This window comes from Triturus cristatus, chromosome 8 (genome assembly GCF_964204655.1).
Source record: "Triturus cristatus chromosome 8, aTriCri1.1, whole genome shotgun sequence".
Taxonomy (NCBI): Eukaryota; Metazoa; Chordata; class Amphibia; order Caudata; family Salamandridae; genus Triturus; species Triturus cristatus.
In genome coordinates, this window is record NC_140591.1 from 411,942,978 (window position 1) to 411,959,795 (window position 16,818).

General features: G+C 44.2%; 1 protein-coding gene across 1 annotated transcript in view; it reads right to left on the reverse strand.

Annotated features, from left to right (window-relative positions):
- The window catches only part of VWA8 (von Willebrand factor A domain containing 8), a 1,291,603-nt gene that overhangs the window by 936,508 nt on the left and 338,277 nt on the right, over positions 1-16,818 (reverse strand). Inside the window, exon 9 of the mRNA XM_085621802.1 lies at positions 10,189-10,293. Within this exon, the coding sequence (XP_085477928.1) occupies positions 10,189-10,293 (105 nt within the window). The remainder of the gene's footprint in view (positions 1-10,188; positions 10,294-16,818) is intronic.

The window sequence follows — 16,818 nt, forward strand, 5'->3', positions numbered from 1 at the left end:
TACCTTTTCTTGGGAAACTTACAGAAAAGTATGTCAATAGACTCCTTTCCAACTTTATTGAAACTGTGGGCGGCCTTGACCACTCTCAATCTGGTTTCAGGCCGGAACACAGTACAGAGTCTACATTACTATCTGTTATGGACGACCTGCACATGTTCCAGGATAGGGGTTATTCAGTGATCTTGGTCTTACTGGACCTATCAGCAGCGTTCGACACCGTGTCTCATAACATTCTTATTGACCGGTTGTCGAACGTGGGGGTTAAGAACAAAGCTCTGGCATGGTTGGGAAGCTTCCTCTCTGATCGTACCCAGACTGTCACCATGGGTACGTATCGTTCAGCAGAGATGAAAGTCTCGAAGGGGGTACCACAGGGCTCTTGTTTAAGCCCAACACTTTTCAACATCTATGTGGCGCCCCTAGCGAGAGTGATGCGCAAATTTGGCTTCATCCCCGTGTCTTACGCGGACGATACGCAGCTCCTCTTCCCTTTTAAGACTCTTACCCCGGAATTGAGGAGCTCTTTCTCTGCAGGCATGGAAGCTGTGGCATGTTGGATGTCCTCCAACTACCTACAGTGTAATGTAAGTAAAACGGAGGTCATGCTGTTTGGTGAAGCAAAAATACTTTGGACTCCTGATTGGTGGCCTCCTGGTCTAGGCGTAGCACCTGAGCCCAAGCAGCTTGTTAAAAACCTGGGGGTTCGCCTTGACCAGGATTTGTCATTGAAACAACACACGAACTATGTCGCAGGCGTATGTTTCCACACTATTAGCTTGCTGCGTAAAGCCTTTCCATTGCTGCCTGACCAATTCAGGAAAACGCTGGTGCAGGCCCTTGTCATGAGTCGGATTGACTACTGTAATGGTCTCCTACTCTCTGCAAATGAGGGAGTACTGAATAGACTTCAGGTAATACAAAATACTGCGGCTCGCCTTGTTCTCAATGCCCCCCAAAGAACAGCATCAAAGCCTCTGTTAGAAGAACTCCATTGGCTTCCTATCCGTCAAAGGATAAAATTTAAAACTTGCTGCTTAATATACAAGAGCCTAAACAGACAGGGTCCACTTTATTTGGAAAAGAAATTTATCCCATACATTCCATCTAGAACACTCAGATCCAGCAATGGGCACTTACTGGTAGTGCCGCGTGCCAAGAAGGCCAGGCACGGAAGTAAGGCACTTTCAGTGTTGGGACCTAAATTGTGGAACTGTCTTCCTGTAGCTATTCGTTCCTGTTCTGAACACTTGGTGTTTAGGAAACAACTAAAAACCCTGTTGTTCACAAATGCGATCTAATGCCTTCCGCATGTTCCACTCTTGATACAGGACCCTCACGCCAGAAGCGCAGAGATACTCCAGTTGGAGTCGATTCTAGCGCTATAAAAACCTGCAAATAAAATAAATAAATAAAATAAATGTAACCATTTACCAACACATGCGGGCACAGAACTTATGCATAATTAATGAAGACTTCCGGCATCAACATACCCTGGGCTAGCTGAAGATTATGCTTTGGCCCACGGAATCTAGTTCCCTTCTAAATGCGCTGTTGCTGGTACATTGCAAATACTCCATATATACACCACTTCCACTCAAGCAAAAGAATCCAACCTGATGGTTGTTCTTATCTATTGCTATCATGTTCATCACGTGGAATTCAACACCACCACCACTGGTTGTCCTACTCCTCTGTTCTGAAGAAGACCCGATGTAATGGTAGTCTAGTAATGCACGTTCCTGGGTCGAAACGTTGACACCTCATCACAATCTATGCCCTACGCTCTCATCGCCCTAATGTAGAAAAAGGACTCTGTTTAGGGGATTTGAAATAATTTTATTTAGGGACGGATGTTAACTGATTCATACATTGTAAATATTGTTTTATTATCTATACACTGTATATATGGTGTTCACTTCTTGATCACGTATTCACCATTAAGTCATGGATTTGTATTTTCAATGAAAGTTATGTCTATGTGACAGCCTTGCATATCGAAAAAAGAATAAGACACTATTCTTGTAAATCAAATAATAATTCTCTTGGTGTATTTCCCGATACATATTCACTATGGAACGCTAAGTAATTGGTTTTCCAGACAGAACCATTTGTGGTTCATTTAAAAAACGCCCAGGTTCTGAAGGACACAGGGTTACCCCTTTACATTTCATATGTTCATGCCCTGACAGAGGGTAGCAGATGTCTACAGAGCCCCTCCATTTGACGATTCTGGCCAGTGTATAATACAGGTCAAAGATCATTTTACAGTGTTGCCCTTGCAAGCCAGCCAAGCACAGCATGGTTCAGCCTAGCTTAAGTGATTCGTAAAAACAACAATCTGAAGAGCCCAGCTTTTTCTGCCAATTATCCTTATGCTTCTCGAGATCACCCTGTAGAAAGGAGCTCAAAACACAAGAGATTTGGCTGATGGTACAATTCAAACTACTCCTTAGCAATTCCATAAGAGCAGCTTTTGCAAAACTCTTGGGCCCCCTCCTTTCTGAAAAAGGGACTTGCAGATTTGTAAGTATTAAAAAAAATTCCTTCCGATTGATACCGAAATCAGCCCGGGATTCTTCAATTGAAGCTATTCTATCACTAACATAAAAATCCCCTAGTCAGTCTCTTAAGCACCCGGCCCTCCCAGCCAAGCATATAGGAGTCCTGAAAAATTCCAGGAAGTGCTGGATTTCTCTGTAATGGGATATAAAAACTGAATCTACAGAGCCCTATCTTTTTCCCCAGAGTTGCCCAGATCTCAAACATGGAGCGGAGGGTGTGGAACTGGACCTTCTTGTAATAGCTGGGTTCAACGAACCTTAAAAAAAAAACTTCTGGCCTCTTCCCCAGGTAATAGCTCATATATGGGGGGAATATTTCCTTCAGCCACCGTTCTTCCGTGTTCCCCCCCAATGAGAGACAGCATATATTGCAGCGCAGCAGCCAATTTTAGAATCAAAAATTTGGGACAGCCCATCCCATTCTGTCCTTAGGGAGTGTCATATACAAGAGCCCTTCTGGTTTCTGCATATGACCAGATAAATCTGCATACCATGTCATTCATTATTTTAAACCGTCAATACTCAAACACGAGAGGGGTTGCCCTAAAAAACATACAAGACCTTAGGTAAAAATAAAAAATTTACAGCATTGCTAAAGCCAACAATTGACAAATGCAGATTATTCATCTTCCATAGATCACTTTTTGCTCTCTGAATAACTGGGGACAAATTGGATTCCACTATCTGATCCACTTCTGCTACTATGTTAGCACCCAAATACACAGCTTTCTCAACAATGCGTGTATTGGTTAGCTGTATTTGTCTATTAACCACCAACTGGGTTTTGTTCAGATTTAGGGACTAGCCAGAGAATTTCCTAAAAACCAAGGCCTCGTTTTCTATCTCCTCCAGTGCCTCACCAGCGTTACTACTACAATATTGTCCGAGTAAGCAAGAACCTTAGTATTCCAACCATGGAATTGCATAGGTATGATTAGTATGTTGGATTCAAGTTTCCGAATCAAAGAGTCTATATATAAAGCAAATAGCAGAGGGGAGCAGGTACACCCCTGCCTTGTGCCTCTCTCAATTTGTATTTGACCAGACTACCTCCCCATAATCTGAAGCCTGGCAGTAGGATTGCGATAAACTGCATGAACTGCCTTAATGCAGCTAGTTCCAATTCCATACCAGCTTATTACTGTCCATAAGTAACCACAGGATACCTTATCAAATGCTTTTTCTGCATCTAAAAGGGCTAATGCGATTAGATCACTAGAGGCAGCAGCCGCACCAAAGAGCGCTGTTACTCGACGAGTATGATCTTTAGTCCCCCTCCCCGGAATAAAGCCATGCTGTCTGGGAGGGACCACTTCGCATATAATCTGACTTAACAGTGTGGCCAAAACTTTAGAATATAACTTAGTGTCACTATTGATTTATGTAATTGGTCTTAAAGACCCGGGGTCTTGCAGGGGCTTTCCCTTTTCCAAAAACACCACTATATTAGCCATGGACCAAGAGTCCGGTGCCTGTTGCCCCTTTTGCACTTGTAAAAATGTCTCGAGCAAATCAGAATCTATGGTGGTGAAACAAAAACTTTATAAAATTCTACCGGGATCTTGTCGACTCCACCAGCTTTCCCTAGACTGCAGATCGTTAAAAGCCGCCTGGATTTCCTCTCCAGTAATTGGGGCTTCTAAAAAAATTCCGATCTTCAGAGTTTATCCTGCCTACTAAGATTGAATCCACATAATTCAAAATGCTTTCCTCCTCTGGCACCCCCTCAGCCCCATAGAGGCCCTCATAATACACCCGAAACACCTCCTGGATCTCCTCTGGATCAGTAACAGAATCGCCCCAGTAATCCCGGACTCCAACAATCTCCCCCTGGGCCACTTTTTGCCTAGTGCGTACTGCCAAGACATGTCCAACCCGCTTGCGGTATTCATAACACTCCCGCCTCTGAGCCAGATCCTTTTCTGCTGGTCTTTTCGCCGAGATGTCATTAATAGTAGCTTTAGCTAATGCAAGTTTAAACTGAGCTCTCTCCAGATCCACACCTTCTGAAACAGCCATAATAAGTTGTGCCTCGGCTTCCCCAAGTTCACTGTATAACTCCCTCATAAGCGGATTCTGTCTTTTCTGAAAATTCAGGCTAAAACTAAGTGTTTCACCCGACACCAGCCATAAAAGCACCCCAAACTACTCCAGTCAAAGCCTCCCTCAGTTACGTTCCAAGAATTTAGGAATCTAGTTATTCATATGCACAATATAGTTTAAAAATATATATATATTTTATTGGTTTTGTACAATCAGAATAATCATTGTTTGATTCACATATTGTTTCATGCTACATTGTCATTCTATACACATCTATACATCAAAGTGTGTTACTTTCCAACAGTTTGCCTCTTCTTTCGCGGGTGAGCTTTTACATCAATGATTATTCATGACAAACTTTTCCAATTGCCTAACTCAATAGTCCCCTTTCCCCCCGTACCCTCAGCTCCTTAGATCTCTCCTCCTGTTGTTGGTAATGTCGCATGAGAATCTTCATTTTACCTCCAGTGTGCCTATCTATTCCTATCCTATTTTCTTTAATTTTTTTCCCTCCACTTCTGTGAAATGTTATCATTATGGGGAGTTCTTAGTAGGTGTTAATTTTTCTGCTTGCTTACTCTTAATGTCTGCCACCATTACCGTCCATGCACTTAAGTCATCTTCCAGTTTTTCGTCTCGTCTAACCTTTTTCATCCTTACTGCTTCTGCCGCCGTCCATTCACATAGGTCTCCTACCCATGCGGGGTGGGTTTGGGCTTTTCCAAGATATTGCAATTCAGCTTTTTGCTAGAATAAGCCCCAACATTACGAATCTCCTACTCAACGTTTTATTTATTGGGGCAGGTAGTAGTCCTAGCAATACTGTTTTAATTTCTTTAGAGACTGTCCATCCTGTGACCTCTTCTAGTATATCTGTGACTTCCGTCCAGTAGGAGGTTATAACCAGGCATTGCCAAACCACATGCAGAAAATCTGCCTCTCCTGTCTTACATCTAGAGCATTCAGGTGTCCGAGTTGGAAATATTTTACTTAGTGTTTTGGGGGAGAGATAGGTTTGATGATTATAATTATATTGAAATAACTTAAACCTCAGATTGATGTTCACTTTCTTAACTCCTTCATGTACTTTGATCTATTCTCGTTCTGATAATGGACCTCCCAGGGCCTCCTCCCAGTGTGCCTGAACTTGTAGGGTCGGGGCTTTCATGTCCTCCCTAAGTGCTCGACACAAATGTGAGATTAGGCGGCCACCCTATGCCATTCAGAGCATTGTTTGGAGCACTTTTGTAACCGGTGGCTCCTCGGGGAATGACGCCCATAACTCACTAGTCACATGTGATATCTTTCTATATTGCAGAAATTGCCCACGTCCTAGTTCATATGCCTCCTTCGCCTCCTCACAGGAGATGAATTGTTTATTTAAAAAAAGGTCTCCCATTGTGAGGCAGTCCCCTTCTTTACATTTATGGATGGACATGTCTGCTATTTTTGCATAGGGTTGTATCACCCACAGCGGCATATCTGGTGCATAAGGGGCGTGGCCTACCACTTTCTTGACTACTCGGTCCCATACTCGTGCCACATGTTGGATTATGTATGGGCAGGCGCGTGGTACCCCTGCCCCTCTCATTAAGTGTCCAGCGAGTGAGTCTCCCTCGTACGTTCCAGCTAGCAGTGTCTTTTCCCAATCATCCTTCTCATCTAGCCAGTGAATTGCATGTTGAAGCTGTACGGCCATGTAATGTAATTCAATGTTAGGAACCTCTAGTCCCCCATCTTGCCCTGTTCTTTGCAGTGTCTTTAAGCTCACTCTCTTGCGTTTTGATCCCCACAACAGCTCTACCAATATTGTATCTAATGTTTTACAGTAAATGCACAATATCGTTATTATCATTTAGCAGGCCTCTCTCAAATGACTCAAAGGACCAATTCTGTGCAGTTCTACCTTGGCCAACAAGAGGGATTTCAATAACAAGTGGATTATGATCAGACATGACTCTGAATTTTTCAATTTGACAGTGTTGGAGAAAACTAAGGGATATAAAAAAATAATTCACCCCAGTGGGTGTCCTATAAGGGGGCAAAATAAAGTGTAGCCGGCATCCGGCGCTTTGATCCTGTGCCATACGTCAACTAACCCATGATGTCTCTTCAAATGGCACAGAGCTCTAAATACTTTGGGTTTATGGCCAGAATGAATATTAGCCCTGGCATTAGAAAGCCATCCAGCCACACTGATATTCAAATCCCCACAAATTATAATTGGGGATGGCCATAGTGCCAACTCAAGGTCCAAAAAATTGAAAGTTGCAGGGTCGTATAAAACTGATCCATACACAGAACATAGTGTTAAAACACCTGTGATATAATGATGCTCAGTAATCACCTAGCTACCATATTTATCAGCAGAACAGCGTTGGAAGCTGCATACATTTTTACGCACCAATACTGCAACCCAGGGTCCTAGTACCTTGTGTAGTACATGTTACCAATGAGAAACCGAGGAATTCCAACAAGTTTTTCCTTGACCCCTTAATATGCGTCTCCTTCAGACAAAGGATATCGGCCCGCAGTGCTTTTAAAACTTTGGCCAGCTTTCGTCTTTTAAACATTATCATTTAGGCCACAGATATTGCCAGTTGCAGTATGAAGCTGAATTATACGGATCATAGTAAAGGTTTAGCCATACAAACACCCGGATTGCCTTGTCCACCTTCAACACTGGCCTTTCCAATGTTATACTGAAACAATACACACTCTGTCAAATTAATTAAATTCTCTTCTTGTGTTGTGCCTCCCCCCAAAGCCCTTGAAGTGACCCCCTGAAAGCCCCTACCTCTCCCAAACCTCCTCTTATCCTTCCCCCTCCCATCACACAAAGCTCCCTTCGCCCCACCACAACCTTCAAGCAATCAGACCATCCAAGGTCTGAACGATAACTCCAATGCTCACACCTCTGCATCCTCCCTCCTAACTCTACACAGCTAAATTTTGTGGAAAATACAAGAAACAAAAGAAAAAAGTCATAATCATAAGATGATAACATAGTCTAGGTGTGCTCCAGGTCAAGTATTTCAAAAAGACAATTAACCACAGACAGCTAGTAGAGAAGAGCCACCTCCCACCCATTACAGATAATAAATTAATCAGAGGCTGCCTCAATAGTCAATAATCAGCAGATAATGGCATGGTAAATAGGCCACTCAACTCCCGGTTGAGGGTTCATAGAAATATTCTTTGGCTTTGACCTCAGATGTAAATGTACAAGTCTTGCCCTTAAAGCTAATCTTCAGGCGAGCAGGATTAATTAAAAAGGCTTCTCCCCTAAGAGCCTGAAATGGTTTGGTAAGCTGACTGAGCCTCCATCTCCTCTTGACCGTGACATGACGAAGTCTGGCAGCACAAAACATGTCTGACGGTTGAAGCTGCGTCTGGCGACAGGAGGGGCCTTCTTGTAAATTGCTTGCCTGAGCAAATAGTTCCCAAAGTACACTATGATGGCTCTGGGTCTGTTGGCACTTTCTTCTTGTATCTGACATTGTTAAAAAATGTTTATATTTTAATTAGAGTTTTCTGCAATCAACACATTAAAGAAATAGGCTACCAAAAATACCTGACCTTGTTTTTAAAGTATCCTCGGAAAGTGGTGCACTATCTGTAACTTCAAGTCCCAGTTTCATGAGGTCAGTTTAGGAAAAGCCCCTTGAGGAGGTTCAACTTGAAAGCCCTGATGTTGCTACCTTCCACATCTTCCGCAAGGCCCAGGAACCACAGGTCTTTTCCACCTCTGTCGATCCTCAAAGTCCTCAATTTTCCATAGTATGTCAAATATCTGAGACTCATGAGCTTCAGCCTAGCCTCTGAGGGCTCCCAGATCCGTTTCCAGTAATGCAGCATGTTCTTGCACTGAGGAAATCCTCTCTCCAATCATAACACATCTTTTATAAACTTTCCTTATCGCCCCAGCAGCTTTTTCATGGCAAGCCAGGCCTTGCGACGATCACTGGAAGTCTCTTCCTGATGTTGTTTTATAGAGATGTATATAAGCCTCAGTGTAAGCTCTTCGGTTTCTTCCGCAAGGGTCAGCTGCTTTCTTTCCAAAGGGGACAATACCGGCTGCTGATCGTGTGGTTCTGGATATACCTATTTAGTTGCAAGATAGTCCCAGTGCAGTGCCGGAGTCGCCTGAAACTTATTCTCAGATTTGGTTTCAATCCTTTGATTTTCTCTGTTGTTTTACTCACCTAACTGTAGTGCTCGGCCCTTTTGATAAACTACTTGAACTGGCCCCTAAGACAGACAAGCTAAAATCATCATCTAAATCACTAGGGCTAAAGGAGTCAGAGCCGTAAGTGAAAAATAAATATATTCCTGGTCGAGGGAATCTTCTGAGATCTTAAACGATCCCATCCACTAAAAAAGACCTAATATTGTTAAGGGAGTCAGGTGGCTTGGAATCCCAAGGTCCCTCTCTAATTTTAGTAGAGCTTTTCATCTCATCCCTTTCAGAGGGGCGAGTGATAGAGACCTCCATTGTCTCCTGTGTTTGTGCCCCAGTGAGTCTCCCCCTCATGGGCTATCAAAGCTTTACTACGCCCTATGGAAATTTGTCTTGCTGGACAGTCATGACCTTCTCCCATGCGCATCTCCCTAATGTCCTGGGAGTTTGCCCCGACACAGCATGCCCGTCACTGACCTGTAAAGTGTCCAAGACCTTTCGTCTGCAGGGGTTCTAAGACACCTCGGAAAACTGTAATCCACTTGATTCACCAACTGGAGGACACAAAACTAAATCTCCTTCAAGGCCTATTCCAGCACTCTGTTTAACTGTAGACTTGCCCGATTTAGTGAATCAGCCTCCAGCCCCTTTGCAATATTTATTACCACAAAATATGGGACTGGAGCCGTGGCAAAAAAAGTCCGTGATCGAGGACTGTGGCAATGGCACTGTCTCCCGTAATCTGCGTTGTTGGCACTCCTGACTGGAGACTTTCTCTTCGCAGACGGCCTTTGTTGATTCTGGGCTCCAGTTTTTTCACCCCAACTCCAATGCTGCTGAGGTCTGTTTTAGAGCAGGACTGCCCCGCAGGAAACGGTCCTGGTGCCGCGATCTCGACCCGGTCCCAAGCCATCCTTGCACTCTTCAGCGGCATGCCTCTAACTGGAGCCTGACGCACACTGAGGCCCAAGAAGACTCTGGCAACAGACACCACTGATGCCACCAACACTAGCACCCAAATCTCAATCAAACTGCAGGTCTGTCGCTGTAGTCCCTGGACCAAGCCAAGGTAGTCCTGATTGCCGTGAAAACAATAACCGCTCTCCTTTCACTTGCAGTAAAGAGTTGGGAGGGAGCAGCTCACGAGGCTGCTATGCGATCGCCATCTTTTCAACCTACCACCCCTCCAGGGTTTCAATAACGTCATTTACGTGCCCGTGGCAGCAGATAGTAAAAACAAAGTCAGTCTTGCATTTAGAAAAATACATAAAAATAATAAATGACAATACAAATACAAAATCATTTATTGTCTGCAATACAGAAACATTAAAGGCAAACATAAAATACACACAAGTATTAAGAAAGTAATGGTTAGGAAGTGAAGCTAAAAAATTATGTACCCACCTTCAGGGCATCTTCGACAGCTCCCCTGCCCTCCTTTCCAAGCAAAATATTGTAAGGGTACAATCGCTGGACCAGGTGCTTAACCGACATCATGGGGAAGGAATCCTGAAAAATCAATATAATGATAAGAAAGTAACAGAGAGTAACATTATTATAACACACTGTTTAAAAAGTTAGTCTACTTCAACATGTTTCACTACTTTTAACAGGTGTGGGAGGGAGAAGTACTCAGAGAAACAGGTTATCCCAAAAAAGAATATAAATCCAACAATAACCATACTTCTCATACTAACAGCCTGTATGTAGGTGTATTTATTAAAATGCTAAGCATGTAGCAGTGACCAATACAATCCATGCACTGCCCTTCCAGTCCTCCCCACTACTGTTCGAGGATGTGCTGTCTACATCTCATTAGACCAGACACAAGCAATTTATACTTAGTAAGTAAGGGCCTGCGGAAGTAACAGAGTTCTCAATGAACTATAGACAATATAAAGAGGCAATCAAAACCTATAGAAATGGGATCAGGGCGGCGCAGGCCTCTTACTTTGCTGACAAAATTACAGCAGCCAATTCAAAACCCAAGGAGATTTTCCATATAGTAAAAAATTGCATCAAAGCAAACACTGCCCCTCCCTTGACAAAAACGCCGGAACAGTGTAACGAGTTAGCAGATTTCTTTCAGAACAAAGTCTCTCAAATATACTCTTCCTTTCCGACAGTAGCCAATAACTTAGGAACTTCCAACCATGCTCTTCTGAGCACTGCCCCCTCCTCAGACCAGTCTACTCTGGAACGCTTCTCTCTACTAGACCTGGACACCCTTCACAAACTGGCACGGCTAGTTAAATCTGGCTCCCCCTGTGACCCGGCCCCTCCGGAGACACTACTCCAGGCTAGCCATTCTATACTTCCCGTGGTACTAGATCTACTCAACTCTTCCATCGCCTCCTGCACTGTACCCACCGGATGGAAGAGAGCCATGGTTCGGGCGTTGCTAAAAAAAACCACCCTCAATCCAGAAGACCACTCCAGCTACCGCCCAATCTCCTTACTCCCCTGGGTAAGTAAGGTGCTGGAGAAGCACATAAATATCCAACTAGTACAATTTCTGGAAAACAATCTGCTCCTGGACCTAACCCAGACAGGTTTTAGGCCTAAGCACGGCACTGAAACGGCCTTGCTTGCAATTATCGAAGAGTCGCGAAAGATATTAGATCAGGGAGGATCAGTGGCAGTGATCCTCCTTGATCTAAGCGCGGCTTTCGACACGGTGAGCCACGCCACCTTGTTGAACCGCCTGTGTAACATTGGTGTCACAGGCGATGCTTTGAGATGGTTTGAGTCTTTCCTTAACAACAGTTCTTTCCAGATCTTTGACGGGGACTCACTATCACTCAGTAAATCGCTGATCTGTGGAGTACCGCAGGGCTCCTCATTGAGCCCTGCGTTGTTTAATGTATACATGGGGCCACTGGCTGGGATCGTCAAACCACACGGTATTAAAATTGTATCGTATGCCGACGATACCCAGCTAGTGGTCTCATTGGCACAAGAGGGTACCAAACAATCGTCAGGAGGTCTGTTGAAATGTCTCGAGGATGTTAAGGAGTGGATGACACTCTCCTCCTTAAAACTTAATGGAGACAAAACTGAGCTCATGCTCCTGGGCTCAGCATCCCCAGTGTCTCTCATCCCCCTCTGGCCTCCCTGCTTGGGTACACCCCCAACTCCCAAGGACAGCGTAAAAAGCCTAGGAGTTTGGCTTGACAAAACCCTTTCCTTCTCCACTCAGGCCACCAAACTATCTGCCACATGCTTTGGCCTACTAAGAACATTAAGGAAAGTTCTCCCTCTCCTACCAATGGATGCTAAACAAGTGGCAATACAGGGCCTGATTCTATCCCGGCTAGACTCGAACAATGCCCTGTATGTTGGAGCCCCAGAGAAGACCCTGCGTAAGTTACAGGTGGTACAAAACTGTGCGGCCCGCACCCTGTTACAGATTCCGCGGACTCAGTCAGCAAAACCTGCAATGAACAGTCTACACTGGCTTCCAGTGAGACAAAGAGTGGCATTCAAGGCTCTCTGTATTGCCCACCGGGCTTTCTGGAAGTCGGGCCCAGCCATCATCGATAATCTAATCACGCAATACCACCCTAACAGAAACCTTAGATCTACGGAGGCCTTCCTGGCTGTGGTACCCAGAGTCAGGAGAGCTAGGTCCGGAGGCAGGATGTTCTCCTTAAACGCCTCTAAGATGTGGAACTCACTCCCTTTATACCTCCGGACTAATTCAAACCTACTCTCCTTCCGCAAACAATTGAAAACCTACTTGTTTGCGAGGTCCACCGAACTTTAAAACCCATCCGCCATATTCAGCTCTGTCTGATGTTTCAGCGCTTGGACGCCCTTGGGCAGCAACCGCGCTATATAAATGACAATACAATACAATACAATACAATGACAGCAAACATAGGATACATTTCTCCTACAGCCTGAACATTTTCTTCCTCATCATTGCATGCGGGCCACAGGTGGTCTCAAGAATTGCCTTTACTTTCTCTGTTGGTCTACCTATTGTATTTACGTGAGCATTTACTTGGCGCCGAATTTGCCCTCGGCAGAAGGTTTCTTGACGCTATAGGGCCAAAAATGTTGAAGGAAAATGAAGGGCTCTATTTAGCTGTCAAGTTGCCACAGACCTTAAGATTTTCCTAAAAAACGTAAGTTCGCTGCTTTCCTGAATGTTAGAGGGAGAGATATTCACAGTCCTGGGGTCTGAAGCCACATATCACATTAGTTATCCTCATTTTGAATAACATGGGGAGAGCTTCAAGGTGACTTGAAGTGGACACTTTATTGAATTTAAATACAGCAAATCTCATCTGGCCTGCTCGTTTCCTGCCCATTCAACACACATTGACCATATGTATTCTCAAACTTTACCTATGCTTTTTCAATATTATTCCAGTGTTTCATTATAACGGAATGTTTTAAAATAAATTACTTTTATTCGTCTTCCACTTCAGTACATAGACTATATCATTGCATTCCTTTCTCTGTGAAAACTAGCTCTAATCTCATTCCTGAGCCTCCCTTTTACTGTTTCATATTGCACAGTGTACATCTTGAAATATACATCTAGTAAAATACAGCATCACTCAACAGTCTTCCGTAACTGATGAAAGATCTGACACCCATCACTTAAGAATCATCAGGGATAAAGATTTCACATCAGCCATGACACCTTATTCTATTCTCTAGAAGTCATGGGCCGACTGTGATGAGCCACGTTGCGGGAGGTGTTGCAGCTTTAATCTTGTAGGATCTTTCTGCAGCTTTTGATACTGTGCTCCACACTACTATGCTGGTCTGTCTTCATGAGATTGATGTCAGAACTTCAGTAGGGGTGGGCAGAATTTGCGTAGTCGCGCTACGCAAAACTACGCAAAATGGTAAAAATCTCCGTGAGCACGCAGAAATTCCGTGAACACGTGGAATTGCTTGTTCGCGATGCTTTTTTCCTGTTCGCGAACGCTGTTTGTGTGCTCGGGGGGAAATATCTTACGAACAAGCATTTTGAGAACGTAAACAAGCAAAAAATTCTGCGAAGCCGCGGAACGCAGAATTTTGGGCAATTCCGCGTTCTCCGCGGTACGCGAAATTACCCAAATTCCGCGAGCGGAACGGAATTTACTGCCCAGGCCTAGTCAGAAGCATGCTCCTCTACCGGATGTCTTGTTTTTTACAAGGTGAGGCAAAGGAAGTCCTGATCCCTAAATTCACTTGCGAATTTCATGTGATTAACTGGGGAGTTCCTGAGGACCTTCCTCTGAGACCTATATTGCTGAACATTTATGTAGCCTGAGCCAAACTAACCTGACCTTTCGGCATGGAGGTGATAATTGCTGTCAATACCCAGATCGTTCATCAAACTGCACTCAGGTACTACTCAGGTCCTGATTATAGGAGACTTGTCAATGACTTGGTCTAATGAATGTTGGCCTGCCACACTGGGTTCCTGTACTACCCCAGTGTCCACAGCACTAAAGTGGGCTTTATTTTTAGTGACAAATTGCACTGCACTGCCAAACAGAGATGCAAGCAATCTGTAATATCTCTCTTGCCTCCAAACTCTCACTTCTGAAGTTCTCTATGCTATTGTGGGTTCTCGACTGGATTATTGCAATGCACTTTATTTGATGCTTCCTAAGTATTAGTTGCAACTTGTACAAAATATTGCAACTAGACTACTGATGGGTCTTTTTTGCCCCCACTTCCCACCAACTTAAACGCCTTCACTGGCTCCCTATTGAGAAGCAGGTTGTATTTGAAGAGTCACTGCATCAACAATAAATCTATATATGGCCAAAGTCCTGTGTTTATTTGAATTTATCAGTGAACTCTTACCAAACAACACATTCTCTTTATTCTGCTTTTGTGCTTGTTGAGCTCATGGTGCGCGGAGGTAGGACTGGTGGTCAGACTTTGGCGTAGGCCACAGCCAATATCTGTAACTACCTATCTGTACCACTGCTTTTGACCTACGATCATTTAGCTAGCTTCTGATACATTTTTTGTCCTTAGACTAATCTCCTTTCAGCTTATTTTTACAAAAATGGGCTTTCAGCGCCAGGATGCCCATTTGGACATTTGTGCACTTTATACATATATTGATGATGATGATGATGATAAGGCCTTGCTAAAATTTGTAACCTACTTCTTGATAACCCTGACCCTGCCTGCAGGCCAGGTCACTCCCCACGCCGCACAGCTCCACCAGTTGTGCCCGTGCCTTCCCCCCTGCTGCCTCCTGCCTCGTGAGTTTGCCGCTGCTGTTTACCTTCAGAAAACTCCTCAAGACCTGGCTCTTCGAGCAGTAGCGGCACCCCCTCCCCTCAGCGCCTTGAGACCCTCACGGGTAAGTAGTGCGTTTACAAGTACTTTGATTGAGTGATTGATTGATTGATAATCGCCAGTTTACTAAATCCATGTACATACTCAGATTCGCTAAGCATCGCTTAGAAATTCTCCACACATTTTTAGATTTGCTGTCTCAGGGTATGCTTAGATTTGCCACTTACTGTATAACTAACTCAGTCTGGGCAAAATAAGGAATCTCTAATAAGATCCATGTGTTGCTGGGAGACCCATACAATAACCGTGAAGGAGTCTGCACCTACCTAACTGTTTAGCAGGGCTGATGCAGGTACAGTGTTCAGTGTTCTCAGTGTCATTTAGGATGAGCAGAATTCTAAGGGATATTTCTTTGTTTACAGTTTGAGAGTTGTGTTTTCCAAGGGTATTCACTGTTTGTTCTTCTGTGTCACAGGTCTGTGTATGTGCAATATTGTGCAGAATGTTCCAGTGACAGACGAAGTTGAGCCTCCTGTGATGCACTGCTGAAATGTTGGGACAGATGTTGAGATGAAGAAGAATGTTAGGTAGTTGAGGAAAGAGTCTGATGAAAATACGTGTAGAGGTGATGAGATGCAGACTGATGGCAGTGACACAAAAGCAGCGGTTGTACAGGTAGCAAATGGGCAGGTCATCATTTTAAAGATGCCAAAGGTCTCTCTCATGTTTATCTCGAGGGAGGTTCCAGGTTCCTGAATCCAAACCTGATGTCTCAGGACCCCTTCTTCAGAACAGCTACTGCAGATTCTGAGGTGGACCCTGTGGTAAACAGAACTCAAATGAACAGTCAGAATTCCAGGTTTTGTAGTACTGAGGAGACATAATTTTTTCTCTTTATCATTACAGAAAGAACGGTCAGGTGGGACTGCAAAAAAGTGAATAAGTGTTCTCTATGACTGGTGGTTGAGAGTAGCCCCAGCCATGTGCATCTCATATCATAAAAAGCAGATATGACATGCATTGCATCTTCAGTGGTAGTGCCTTCATCACAAAGTAGTTAGAGAATTACAAGGGGAATTAAGTTATTGTAAAACGAAGGACCTACTTGATGGAGGTTTTGAAATGGATGGGAATCGTAAAGCACTTCTGCGCCTGGGTTGAATTGCTGTAGATGAACCCCAGGGCTCGAGTGCGAAACGGCAGAGTGGTGTTGGGGGCTTTTAGTTTACAGCGGGAATCGGGCAGGGATGTCTGTTCTCACCGCATCTGTTTGCACTGGCGTTGGAACCACTCGCCATTAGGATAAGGAAGGCGATGGAAGGGCTGCGGAGTCCGGTTGGGAGACACGACCCGTGCTCTCACTATAAGTGATGCAATATTTTACTTGAAGAGGCCGGGAGAATCTGTTCCTACATTAATGACACACAAAAAGGAGTTTGGTTGTGTCGAAGGACTGAGACCAAATAGAAGCAAGAGTATTCTGTTCCCCCTGGGAGTACTGGCCCAGTCCCCCATGGACTGCCTGCCAGACCTGGGTATAAGATGGGGAAAGGACAAATGTAGACACCTTGGCATAATTGTGGCAGCAAAGACGACTGATAAACATTAAGCTTACAATATTGAGGGGTTGTGGGAGGGACTACATAAATCTATTCAGTTCTGGACTGGCTTCCCCTTGTATAGTATGGGTAGGGTGGCTATTGCCAAATGTTCTTTCTTCCCAGATGTCTCTATGTGCTACAGAACTCCCTGTTACCCATACCTCGAGAT